The sequence below is a fragment of the Leuresthes tenuis genome, unplaced genomic scaffold (genome assembly GCF_036924035.1).
Source record: "Leuresthes tenuis unplaced genomic scaffold, fLeuTen1.0.hap1 SCAF_10, whole genome shotgun sequence".
In the NCBI taxonomy this organism is placed as follows: Eukaryota; Metazoa; Chordata; class Actinopteri; order Atheriniformes; family Atherinopsidae; genus Leuresthes; species Leuresthes tenuis.
The window spans coordinates 18392533-18405726 of NW_027325364.1; the positions used below are offsets into that span (position 1 = coordinate 18392533).

General features: G+C 39.6%; 2 protein-coding genes across 3 annotated transcripts; one reads left to right on the forward strand and one right to left on the reverse strand.

Annotated features, from left to right (window-relative positions):
• The first annotated feature begins 3476 nt into the window (after positions 1-3476).
• Positions 3477-5477, forward strand: LOC140315725 (E3 ubiquitin-protein ligase TRIM39-like). Of its 2 annotated transcripts, none has more exons than XM_072393316.1 (2): positions 3477-3778; positions 4025-5477. In XM_072393316.1, exon 2 carries the CDS (start codon positions 4027-4029, stop codon positions 5233-5235), a length of 1209 nt encoding a protein of 402 aa, XP_072249417.1. In that variant the 5' UTR covers positions 3477-3778; positions 4025-4026; the 3' UTR covers positions 5236-5477. The 2 variants fall into 2 exon arrangements, with proteins under 2 accessions (XP_072249417.1, XP_072249416.1); XM_072393315.1 differs by having other exon boundaries at positions 3478-3808.
• Positions 5478-9171: 3694 nt separating this feature from the next.
• Positions 9172-11438, reverse strand: LOC140316975 (CCN family member 3-like). The gene is made up of 5 exons (XM_072395057.1): positions 11400-11438; positions 10773-11001; positions 10406-10660; positions 9744-9967; positions 9172-9603 (listed from the first exon to the last, which is right to left on the reverse strand). Exons 1-5 carry the CDS (start codon positions 11436-11438, stop codon positions 9307-9309), a joined length of 1044 nt encoding a protein of 347 aa, XP_072251158.1. The 3' UTR covers positions 9172-9306.
• Positions 11439-13194: the final 1756 nt, after the last annotated feature.

A 13194-nucleotide genomic window follows, 5' to 3' on the forward strand; every position in this document is an offset into this window, starting at 1 on the left:
AAGGCGATGGTATTTAAAGGTTGTTAATGAATCTTTATTTTTAATACTAAGTCAGCTCAGCATGTTGATCACACATTTTGTTTTCATTTCAATGAGGAGCAGCTGCGGAGAGGTTCAGTCGTGTAAAACCAATGGTTGTTGTATTGGAAGGTCTGTGCAGTGGTTTTCTGAGATGATTGGAAGAGTGAGGTGCTCAGCTGATGAGCTTTTTGACATTACATTCTTTATATTATTTTAATTGGATTATTAGATTGGTTGATTATTAAATGTTTTGACTCAGATTTTCTCTGCTTTTTCACAAATGCGCTCTCCAAACTTTGTTCTCTCTCTTTTTTTTCCATAATTCTTTTCCATCCACTTCTTTAATTTTTACTGCATTGACTCCTCTCCAGTGTCCTCCTCATTACCTCTCTCTGCGTTTTACCTGTCTTCGTTACTCATCGCTTCCTTCTCTCAACCTTTATTGTATATGTCTATTGATCATCTCACTTTTCATTTATTACCTTTACCTGGGATGAGCATCAAGCATACCAAGGAAAAACTTTAGTAAGTTTGCTACTGATTAGACAGACTGTTTGTAAGAGGTAAGGCTAGAGAAAGATTGATTTCCATATGCTGCATCGATGCAGTATTTGTTCTTCCAGGATTTAATTGTTCCCTGTGGAGCTTTCTCAAAAAGAATGAAAGAAATTTGAGATCCTGCATCGTTGACATCCATGTTTACTCGTGTGCAATCCTCACTTTCTTCTGTACAAACTTTGTTTCAATGTGTCCTGTATTAGCACATGCATGTGTGCAAGTCTGTTCAAGTAGCACAAATGAAATGGGAAGCCATTTATATGGAAAAAAATTCTCTATACAGAGTTATGACCATGAGAGGGCTGCAGAGGTTTCTTTTACCAGCAAAGAAAACAAAAGCTTTTGAAGCAAATGGTTAATGTATGTATAAAAAGTCATATGAGTTTAATATAAACAAATCCAAATACATTTAATCAAACACTGGTGTCATCTAAATCATACATATTTGCAAAAATAATCTTTACAAATCACTTTGACACATGATTTCAGACAGAATATAACCAAACTTGTACCAGGATTTCAGAGTCAAAAGATGGATGCAGGGAAATGGGTGAATTTTATGAATGTTGTTTGTCTGGGGAACTCATAAGTGTGTCTTTTAATAATAATAATAATACATTTTATTTGGAGGCGCCTTTCAAGTCACCTAAGGTCACCTTACAATAAATAAATACAGGATAAAAGCATTAAAGATAGAAACAACATAAAAACAAGTGAAGTGCACAGGGTTCAGTTATAGAGAGTATGCCAGTTTGAACAGGTGAGTTTTGAATGATGTGATGGAGCCTGATTGTCTTATGTGTGGGGGGAGGGAGTTCCAGAGCCTGGGTGCTGAGCAGCTGAAGGCTCGGGCTCCCATGGTACTGAGGCGTGACGTGGGGATGTTTAGCAGTCCAGAAGAAGATGAGTGGAGGGTGCGGGAGGGAGTGTGTTTGTGAAGGAGGTCGGTTTTTTAAGCTCATGAAATCATCACTGCTGAGAGTTAAAGGAATACATGGCTCAACAGAGCTCGGACTCTTTGTCAAAAGAAACCTGGGATTATTCTTATTCTCTTCTATCAATGATGAATAATAAGCAGTTCTAGCTTTACAAAGGGCTTTCTTATGTTTTTAAACTATCTTTCTAGACTAATTGAGACTCTTCTAAATTAGAGGAACGCCACTGTCTCTCCAGCTTTCTTGCAGTCTGCTTTAAAGCATGCAGCTGTGAATTATACCAAGGAGCCAACCTCTTCTGACTGATTATCTTCCTTTTCAGATGGGAAACATTGTCCAGTGTTGTACGCATAAAACTGTAGTGCTGTCAACAAGAGAGTCAAGTTCTACTGGAGTAAAATTTAGGTAGCTGTCCTCTGTCATATCTGCACTTGGCAGTGAAGAAAATGATGATGAAATCAACTCTTTAAAACTGGTTACAGCATTCTCTGACAGACACCTTCTATATGTAAAATTCTTCTCAGAAGCTGTATAGTCAAGTAATGTGAACGCAAAAGTTATTAAAAATGGTCAGACAAGACAGAGTTATGAGGGAACACTGCTAACTGTTCACTGTCAATGCCATAAGTCAGCACAAGATCAAGGGTATGATTAAGGCAGTGAGTAGGTCTGTGAACACTTTGAGAAAACCCAATAAAGTCTAATATAGAATTAAAGTTAATATTTAGGCTGTCATTTTTAACATCTACATGAATTTCAAAGTCACCCACTACAATGACTTTATCTGTACTCAGCACTAACTGGAATAAAAACTCTGAGAATTCAGAGCATAAGGGCCAGGTGGACGATACACAACAACAAGTAGAAGAAGTTTTAGTGTGATTTCCACCTTGGGTGGGAAAAACTGAAAATCAGAGATTCAAAAGAGCTAAAACTAGGACTGATTAGGAACCCTGATCTGAATATAGCTGCAACTCCTCCTCCTCTGCCTGTGGTTCAAGGAACATGAACATTTAAATAGTCAGAGGGAGTTGATTCGTTAATGCTAACATGATCCTCCTGCTGCAGCCAGGTTTCTGTAAGACAAAATATATCAATATGATGATCACAAATCAAGTCATTCACGAACAGAGACTTGGAAAGGAGAGATCTAATATTCAGCAAACCACATTTAATAGTTTGATGTTTTTGTTCAGTTAAAGTTTTTGTTTTAAATTTTGTTTGCACAAAAAGATTTGCTTCTTTTGTGCTTTTTGATTTGGGGGGGAAGCCGCAGAGAAGTGTGTAAGACTACAACTCTGCATCCTGGTGTCAATCCTGGGTTGTCATGTATTTGGATGACAAACAAATTCGTCCATATTTCTAGAAATGAGAGTCGCTCCTTCCAAAGTGGGATGGATGCCGTCTCTCCTCATCAGACCAGGTTTTCTCCAGAAAGATTGCCAATTATCTATGTAGCCCACGTTGTTTGCTGGACACCATCTAGACAACCAGCGATTGAATGAGGAAATGTGGCTAAACATGTCATCGCTGGTCAGATTTGGCAGGGGTCCAGAGAAAACTACGGAGTCCGACATTGTTTTGAAAAAAATGAGGCTGATGATGAGTGATGGTGATGAGGCTGTGGTTGATGGGTTATAATGGCGCTGACTGGACAGTCAGCAGTTGCCACAGCTTGTGAGATTTGCACCCTTCATATAGGCAGAGCAAGTGGACCCAATCTATGTGCAGGAGGTGTCAAATAAGTTGTTGCAGTTCCCACATTTCCTGAAAGGTAGTTCCCTATCCCTATCAGTCATGATTCCACGTCCCTGTCATCTGAAGCCCCGCCCCTCATGCCAGATCAGGGCCAAAAGTTTAAAACTGAAAAAAGGATAATGACACTTGAAAAAAGTTTTGGAACTGTATATAAAATACCTGAGTCTAAAAATATCAAATCTGAAACTAAAGACAAAAGTTTTAAATTCAAACTGAAATGAACTTTTGGTGGACTTATTTTAATTTTGAATGCATTACTTTGTTTTCCAAACCTCAAGTTCAAAATCAGACTTTCAGTTTCAAAACGTTTTTTTTTTCAGTTTCAAGTATTCTCTTCATGTTAACATGTATTATGGCCCTAATTTATATCCATACTAGGGAGGATCACACTTGCAGAGAAACGAAACCTAACATTGCACACACCCCTGAAACTGGCAGATACGATTCAGTTCTATTTTTCTTATTAAGGTGAGAGATGGAAGAGCAGAGCTTCCACATCTAAGAAGGTGAAGTTAAACTCTTCTTATCATATTGAAGTAAGTTGTCTTTATTTGACGGTTAATTTAAACGTATATATTAGATATCTTTATTAAACCTCAGTTTACAGAGTCAAATCAAGCGGTGTTTGGGTCTGGTTTCGTCATTTGTAATTATTACTTTCAGTTTTTGTTGTATTTCTTTTGCCAGTAGCCCTTCTGAACTACCTGATGTCAACATTAGAGAAGGTCATCATTTGAAAAGCTGTCCTTTAGATATGGCCACATCCAGCAGTTTCCTGTCTGAAGATCAGTTCCTGTGTTCAATCTGTCTGGAAGTTTTCACCGAGCCTGTCTCTATCCCATGTGGACATAACTTCTGCAAAGCCTGTCTCAGCAGGTACTGGGCAGGCAGGGAGCAGTGTCAGTGTCCATTGTGCAATGAAAAGTTCAACAAAGGGCTCAAACTTTGTATCAACACAGGGTTCAGGGAAGTTGTCGAGAATTTTAAGAAACATCATGTAGCAAGCGATAGCGCCCCTTCAATAAAACCTGGACAGGTGCCCTGTGACTGTTGCCTTGACAAAAAGGTCCGAGCATCTAAGACCTGCTTGGTGTGTTTGGCTTCTTTTTGCGAAACACACTTAGAGCCTCATCGGAGAGTTGATGCCTTAAAACGACACAAACTGACTAATCCCGTGCACAAGTTGGAGGACAAAATCTGCAAGGAACACAACCGGATTTTTGAGTTCTTCTGCAGGAATGACAACACTCGTATTTGTGTCCTGTGCACAGAACATGGCGATCATGACACAGGCTATTTGCAGGAAGAGTATGTAGACAAAAGAGCTCAGATGGGGAAGAAAAAATCTGCTGTTCAGGAAACTCAACATATACGAGGAAAAAATAAGAGAAAGAATGCCAGAGGTGCGACAAAAGCGAACCGTAGGACGTCTAATCAATTGCTAGATCCCGTTCCTCAGTTGTACTCCACAGAAGACCCACACTTTATCTGTGGATGTTCCTACATTCCGCAAGATAGGAGCTTTTCACAAGGGCGATTCTGTTACGAGGTTCGAACCAAGGGAAGGGCTGGCTGGGTTTTGGGAATAGTCAGAGAGTCGATGCGAGAGGTGAGGACATTCACGCCAAACTACAGGGCGGAAAACTGGATCATCAGGTTGGGGAATAACAGGAACACTGATAGAGTCTTGGTTTTTGTAGATTTTGAGAATGGACTGGTGTCCTTCTTTGATGTTGAAAATGCAATCCTGATGTATTCTTTTACTGGCTGCCAATTCAATGAGAGAATGTTCCTTTGCTTTTGCCCTGGCCCACCTGAGGATGTTAGCGCGGTGCAGAGGCTGAGAAGGAGTCTTCGGAAGATATCCGAATCCTCAAATGAATTATCCTGCTTTATTGCTTTTATTTTCATGACACTTGCAGTACTTTGGACGTTTTATTACCTTTTACTAGAGAGCAGTTAAAACAGATTCTGATGCACGTGAATCTAATTATATCTGAACACGAAAAGCTCGGCTGCTGGATATTTTTGGAAAACAGAGCTACCGCATATCATTTATTTTGATCATTTAACTGAGTCACAAATACAGGATACATCAGGTATTTTAACAAGAAATCTGAAGAAAGAAATCTGTCGCATAAACTTGAGCTTTGTGTAACAAAATGATAAGTCTTCATAAACAATAAATTACACATTTTCTTCGAATCCGTTATGTCTGTGTGTTTTTGATTGGAATTTGAATTTATAATCGTCATTAATATCAGCCCACCATGACGACGAAAGGACCACTAGATGGCGCAATGTATTCATCCTTCAACCAACAGCCCTCACAGTGGATTTCATGGAGACCCAGTCCATATTCAGGTTCTTCCCCTCAGCTTTTAATTCGCAGTTAAAGAGTAGAGTAAGCCTGTCATCTGAAGCCCCGCCCCTCATGCCAGATCAGGGCCAAAAGTTTAAAACTGAAAAAAGGATAATGAGACTTGAAAAAAGTTTTGGAACTGCATATAAAATACCTGAGTCTAAAAATATCAAATCTGAAACTAAAGACAAAAGTTTTTAATTCAAACTGAAATGAACTTTAGGTGGACATCTTTTTATTTTGAATGCATTACTTTGTTTTCCAAACCTCAAGTTCAAAATTTTTTTTTTTTTCAATTTCAAGTATTCTCTCCAAGTTAACATGTATTATGGTCCTAATTTATCTCCATACTAGGGAGGATCACACTTGCAGAGAAACGAAACCTAACATTGCACACACCCCTGAAACTGGCAGAGACGATTCAGTTCTATTTTTCTTATTAAGGTGAGAGGTGGAAGAGCAGAGCTTCCACTCCTAAGAAGGTGAAGTTAAACTCTTCTTATCATATTGAAGTAAGTTGTCTTTATTTGACGGTTAATTTAAATGTATATCGTACATCTGGCTCCTCTCAATGCGGAGGAGCAGCGGTTCTACTCCGAGCCCCTCCCGGATGACTGAGCTTCTCACCCATCTCTAAGGGAGAGCCCAGACACCCTGCGGAGGAAACCCATTTCGGCCGCTGGTATTCGCGATCTCGTTCTTTCGGTCACTACCCACAACTCGTGACCATAGGTGAGGATGGGAACGTAGATTGACCAGTAAATAGAGAGCTTCGCCTTCTGGCTCAGCTCCTTCTTCACTACGACGGGTCGGTGCAGAGCCCGCAACACTGCAGACGCTGCAAGGATCAGTCAATCTCACGCTCCATTCGTCCCTCACTCGTGAACAAGACCCCGAGATACTTGAACTCGTCATTAATATCAGCCCACTACTCACTCCATGAGCATGGCGACAAAGGGACCACTAGATGGCGCAATGTATTCATCCTTCAACCAACAGCCCTCACAGTGGATTTCATGGAGACCCAATCCATATTTCAGGTTCTGCCCCTCAGCTTTTAATTGGCAGTTAAAGAGTAGAGTAAGCCACACATTTAGAGGTCTATATTTAGAGATGCAGATATATAATGACCTACATCTATCTATATAGCTATAGAAATATATATCTATATAGATATATGTGTGTGTACGTATAGCTATAGCTCAAAGCACCATATGCATCTGTATTTGTGTCATAGCCTATCTTTGAATACATTTTGTATAAATCATCCATACACATGTATTGGTATAATTGAACTGAACTGAATTAACAGGTTAGTGATGTTTTTCAGTATCACTAACCACAGTTTACTTTGTCGACTGTAAACTATGGAAGTGAGCTACATCTCGGCATGACGTTTGAGACACGTTCCTCTGGGAGAATGGAGACAACACTGGTGTAGATTTGTGTGAATGCACATGTATGTGATTTTTTCTTTTTTTCTATTCATCAATTTATTTCAGTTCTATAATCTAGAAAGAAGAATTTCAATCTGAATAATATTTCCTGAGTAAATTATGGTGACTTACGTGTGTTGAAGCTAAGATCCGTAACCATTACAAACATGTCAAATAGAACACACTTCTCTGCAGAAACACAACTGTCACAGCTGTAACCAGATGTGTTGAGCACAGCGCCAGTTCCCACTGATTTAAGCTATGAACATCATTTTCCATAGAGAGGCTATTTGAAGAAAAACAAGCAGTCCCACAGGGAATATTTGGGGTTTCCATTGTGACCTTCCAGGCTGGGGTCAGGAAAAAATGTCAAGGGGTCACCACCCTCTGTCAGCAGGGTTTGTTAAAATTGGTAACTCCTGAATCCCATGAGAAGGAAATCCTCTAAAAGGGAATCCCCAGGAAGAGGTCTATCCCAAAAGCAGATGTGTGAGATATTCTATGCATGGATTTATTTCAAGGAAAAGAGATTTCAAACTACAGGGCAAAGTAAAAGACAATTATATATTTGATTCTTATGTATATAGATATGTGGTGATCTCTACGACATTTCAAATGATGAAACTTTAAGACCTAAGACCTGTCAGATAAAGCAATCTTTCAATAAAACCTACCCGACGGATTAAATACACTTGAGATGCCGTTGAATGACCCACATGACATGTCCATGAAAATCACTTTTGTTAGTAGGGCATAGATCAGCTAAACATCAGACAACACAAGACTAGTGCTTCATGGAAGCTTTATGCCAAGTTTATCGAAAGTTTATTCTTTTTATTTTCCTTGTTCATCATTCTTTCCTCTCAGTTGCACTTTTTAAGATCCTGTAAATTCATAGTTTCCCCCCTGAGTCACCTCATGCGAGCTGCTGCTTATTGCAGCCACCAATTTCCATTCAAAATTCACACATTTAATTTATTATCAAGTGACATTAAGGAGAGTATTGCGTCATTTTAAAAAGCCACCTTTATTTGAAATATTTCATGTTTTGAGATGTTGTTCAGACAGATACAAAGAAGCAGAATGAAGAATAACACAAGTAAAAAAAAGAAATAAATCGCATATTAAAATATACAATTCATGTTTACATGATTAACATTGTGTATTTGATACACACTCAGTCAAACAAGCTACCATAAAAACAGCTGTTATGTACATTTCTTTTGATCAACTGGGAAATCATTTCTGTTTTAAACTTTAAAAAAATAAAAACACAAGTAACATTTTGCATTAATTGATGGGATTGTGTATTTTGCTAAGAAGGTAAGATTTCAGGCAGATGTTAGAAATGACACTAAGACACCACAGTGACCTCTCTTTCATAGGCTGAGCCCCTGTTTGGGACCATGTCAAAGTACACAGTTCACTTATTTCAGAAATGTGTCCTGCAGTGGGAGAATTGTCATGACGGTGTGAGTAATAAAGTTACCGATCACCTTTGTTTAATAACCTTGTTGTGTGGCTGCTCTTTTTTCTATCGGTGCGATTACAGCACGAGGTGCCAAAGCTTCAAAGTGAAGTAAGACATTCTTGGCAACATTACACTGCAGAAACCTGCATTTTCATAACTCAGGCTGAACAAAACCTTCTGGTTTTCTGTTAACTGTCATTCTACAGTGACGCTTATTCTCCGCGAACCAGCGACAGTTAAACTTCCTACTATTTAACCTCTTGAACAGAGGCTGTCGTACAACTCATCTTTACAACATAATAACATTCCAACACGATGACGCGTCACAACCTATAGTACAACTTTCCAGCACAGTCTGTTGTGAATTAATTGCAGGGTTGGCTGCATATATCACATGGTTTAAGTGCTTTGATTGTACTTCATAGTAGTTAAGAAACGACTTATTTGTTCACAGGATCTTACACAGTAAAATCCCTCTCCAGGAGAGATACAGAGATATTTAAATCTCTATTACTTTAAACTAAAAAGAGGCTTCATTTCATGAATACCAGTACCAAACTGTATATATGTTTTTTTTTTACTGTGTGTATATGTTGAAAATCTTTGGCCTCTATACTGTACGGTATTGACGGTACAGTAGTGGACTGCTTTGATCTAAAATCTTGGGTCAAGATAACCCATATTTTAGAGAAATCCAACAATTTGTAGTCATCAGCCACAATCTGGACCTCACTGTTTGTATTTAGAAATATCATACTCTACATACTATACTCTCATGCCATCGTATGCGAGTTCTGATGGCTGCCACACTGCATTGTCTCGGGGACAGTGGCTGTGACAGGCACAGGTCAGAATCACCATGACTGGCCTCTTGGTGATTTTACTGCTGCCACACTGGAACTCAACCAGGGCGGTTTTGGTTCTGTGTGGGGTACAGCAGCGGCCGTCTGAGCAGGAGCCACAGTAGCGAGGCTTGTAGGCTTGAACGCTGGTGCAGTTCTTATAGGAGAGATGAACGGCTCTGTCACTCCTCACCATCCTCTGGCACTTACTGCCTCTCTGCTGGAAAAGGAAGATACAATTATACAATGATCTTCAGTATAAGTGCTGTTTGCTGCACAGCAGCCTATTTACTCTCATGCAGCTAACATGTAAAGAAGCTGAACTAATAAAACATAAACATAAGGAACTGTGAAAAGTACCTTTGGTGTAAGCCATGTCAGTTGTTCCTGCTGGTTGTCACAGGGTCTGATCATACACAGCCGACTCTGCTTCACCATCTCACACCGGTCGTTCTTGTTTGTGACCCTGGTGGACACCCCCATGCCGCATGTCTGAGAACACGCCCCCCACTCTGTGGTCTGTTCAATGCAGTTCAAGCTAGGGTCCCAACCGTTAAAGCTCACCGTTTCCTCCTGACGGAAGGCTGAAGGACATAGAGAAGGACAGAGGACTAAATAAAAAAGTATCTACACAAGTATAGATTTAAAGAAATATATTGATTGTTTGCCTGTTTGTACTAGTATGAAAACATATTCTAAAAAAGAGCATCAGTGTTTTTTTTTAACTTAGCTCTGACAATGTTTTGACCAGATAGAATTATCTACCACATTGCTCTTACAGATTTTATACTTTAACATTTGATGTAGATTTGGTTTCTTTCTGCTGAATTTACTCCTTCTCTCTTTCTCTTTTTTTTTCTCCTTTTCTTTACTTCCGTGATTCCTGCTACCTTGACCCTACTAGGCCAGAGAAATTTACGTAACCTCTCAGAATTGCGTCTCACACTTGAGTGACACTGACGTCAAAAGAGGAATGGGTATGTGTCTATGCATCTTATATCCTCCTACTTGCATCTACTCACCCGCCATGGCAAAGCCACCCAGAGCACTGGCTTCAGACTGCGGCTCACACACCCATTTCTCACAGCATTCTCCGGGCACCTGGACCTTGCGTGGCATGGGACAATCTGGCCCAGGCAGCATGACATCCAAGTTGCAGCGTGGCACACAAGCTATCTGCCCGTTGTGACACATACACTGGTACTTACAACTGGGGAAGAAGGTTTGGCCGTTCCGATAGACAGAACCGTCCAAAATGCACACATTACCCACGTTAACTGAAGGAAGGAGATAAAACAGTGAAATAGGGTGTTACAAATAGAGAAATAATAGTCATGTTATTAAAATCAGCATCAGCATGTGAAATGGTCCTGACAGCACCCCACTCACCAGCACAGATACCAGTCCTCTTGTGGATGTCCACTGAGTAATCACACTGCAGCCCTTTACGTGTTTCACAGGGCTTCATTTCAGAGCAGACCTGCCCAATTTGACCGGCGCAAACCAGGCAGCAAGCACAGTCGTCCAGGATGAGGGGCACACCGGGGAGGCAGATGGGGGGCTCTCTAGGGCACTGGCATCTGCGGGGACACACCTGGGACAAGCCTAGTGTAAAAACCTGAGTGGGAGACAAAGTGGCGTGTTTTACATGGTGCTGAATCTCATTCTTTCACATCTAATCAAGACAACTGGCTGTGAACAAGTGGATTATTTTATTGCACAAACTTATCGTGTTAAATCTGGTAAAAATGGAACCTTGACAGTTACTTGCTAAGTGAGAGTGAACTCTGTTGTGGATAAAAAAAAAAGGGGGCTAACATAGATTTTCCAGTTTATCAATTTAAGAAAATTTAATATTACAATTCTTACATGAGTCTTAATCTTAATCCAGAGTGTGGAAAATATTGTGTCTAAGTACACTTGGAAACACTGTGAAAAGACAAAAAAAATGCCACTACTAACATCATTAAAGATTTTTTAAATAAAAAAAAGTATTAAAGCAGCTCTATTCCTTACCTGTGCTGTAATGACGAAAATAAATACCACCTTGTCCATGTTCTTTTTATGCAGAGCAGATTCAAAAATATGTAAACTCTAAAAAGCTAAGTTAAGAGTTAAGTCGTCTTCAGTTCAGTTCACTGGAGCTGATTTGAGTCCCTTAGTTTAGGATTTTCACTTTGCTCCTCTCTGTGGTGTAGCAGAAGGTTGTACTCTCTTTGTCGTTCTGGCTCAGGACTCAGAAGAGGAGGACCTTATATACAGCAGAGCTGTCTGGCTGGCACCATGACAACAAAAAGGAAGGAATGTTGAAGAGATCGCACAGAGAGCTGGATGAAGATGAGACTCACATTTCATGGCAAGATCCTGCCAAAGAGGCTACCATAACCAAGGGAAGCTTCAGCCTGTACATTCTGACATAGTTTAAAGAAAAAAAAAAAAGAAAAATAAATACTTTTTTATATCTATATTTTGTTTGAAATTTATGTTATAAACCAGGCATTATCAATTATACCTTTGCACTTTCAACTTAACAGTCAACAATGAGCACATTTTATTTCACAAACACTTTTTTCTTCTTAACTTTTGAGAGTGTGTTAATGACCCCCTCTGCAGCCCAATCTGTTATTATAATTGCATGCGTCCTGCTGGTTTCCTTATTTCAGGACCTTTGACCCATCTTCCTAAACTCTACCTGGGAGGTCACAGTGGAAAACCATCTAATTCCCAGTAGGATTGTTTCTACTTCCTTAAATAGCTCCACAGTGGAAACTCTTGACCATCACTGGTTCGTAACAGTGGGGGGGTGACACTACTGTCGACACATCTGGTCAGAGGAGTGTGATGGCGTCTTCTGTGCAAAAGTATACAGACGGATTAGAGAGTGAACTTGACTGGATCTCTAAATGAGAAAAGTTCAGTGAGTTTAATTCAAAAGGTGAAGTATTATGTTTTCCCCACTGCTTTTTAAGAAACTCATTTCAAAACCCAATAAATTAGATCATTGTGAATGGTCTGTACAATGCCATTTAACCTTAACTGACTGCTTTACAATGTGCTTTTCATGAATCCATCTACACAGAAATTCTCATTTGTACTTTTTATTCCATAGTGTACATGCAGTGTTTTGTCCATCATACACACACTCATACACTGATGATCTTGTGTTATCCAGGGGTACTTGATATGTGTAGGGCTTGGGGATTGAAATGCCAATCGGTAGACGATTGCTCTACCAGAATGTACCATGTGTAAAAAGGAGGTGTGTTAAGGTCATGTCTGTACTTATGCCAATTCAAATGGTTGTTAAATCATGCTGTGTTCTTCTCTGAATCTTTCTAATCTATATCAGTATGGGTAGGCTAAACACTAGAGACTTTCAACTGTAATACAAACTACAGTCTTACAGAATACCCAAAATGTAAGTTGCAAAAACTAATTCTATTGAATTATTGTAGCCTATTGAAACCTATTTTTATTTCACCCCAGAGCTATTACATGTGAGTTTTTTAATCACACTTCAACCTGATATAAAGCCATTTTTGCCCTTTTCCAATGCCCACTGACCAGTTCGCTTGTTTTTTGTTTGTTTGTGCCACATTCAGCTTCATAAAAAACCCTGAAAAGCAGTGTTAGCATACAGTAGGGATCTCCATGGACGCCATCAAAATAGTGTCTTTTGATTACAGTTCTATGTATTTCATCATTTAAAGTTGTACCCTTGGAAGGATGTTTGAGCTGGAGCAGAGACGACAGAATTTGTGACTGAGCTGACAAAAGAGTCGCAAACATTTCTAACAGAGGCCTTCCTTAC

What these genes read in the sequence shown, in the direction of transcription:
- LOC140316975 (XM_072395057.1), bottom strand. Translation starts at nt 11,438, where the DNA reads ATGGACAAGGTGGTATTTATTTTCGTCATTACAGCACAG. An exon ending in TTTTCGTCATTACAGCACAG is followed by an intron (nt 11,002 to 11,399) that starts GTAAGGAATAGA and finishes TCTCCCACTCAG; the next exon opens with GTTTTTACACTAGGCTTGTC. An exon ending in GGGTGGCTTTGCCATGGCGG is followed by an intron (nt 9,968 to 10,405) that starts GTGAGTAGATGC and finishes TATGTCCTTCAG; the next exon opens with CCTTCCGTCAGGAGGAAACG.
- LOC140315725 (XM_072393316.1), top strand. Translation starts at nt 4,027, where the DNA reads ATGGCCACATCCAGCAGTTTCCTGTCTGAAGATCAGTTCCTGTGTTCA.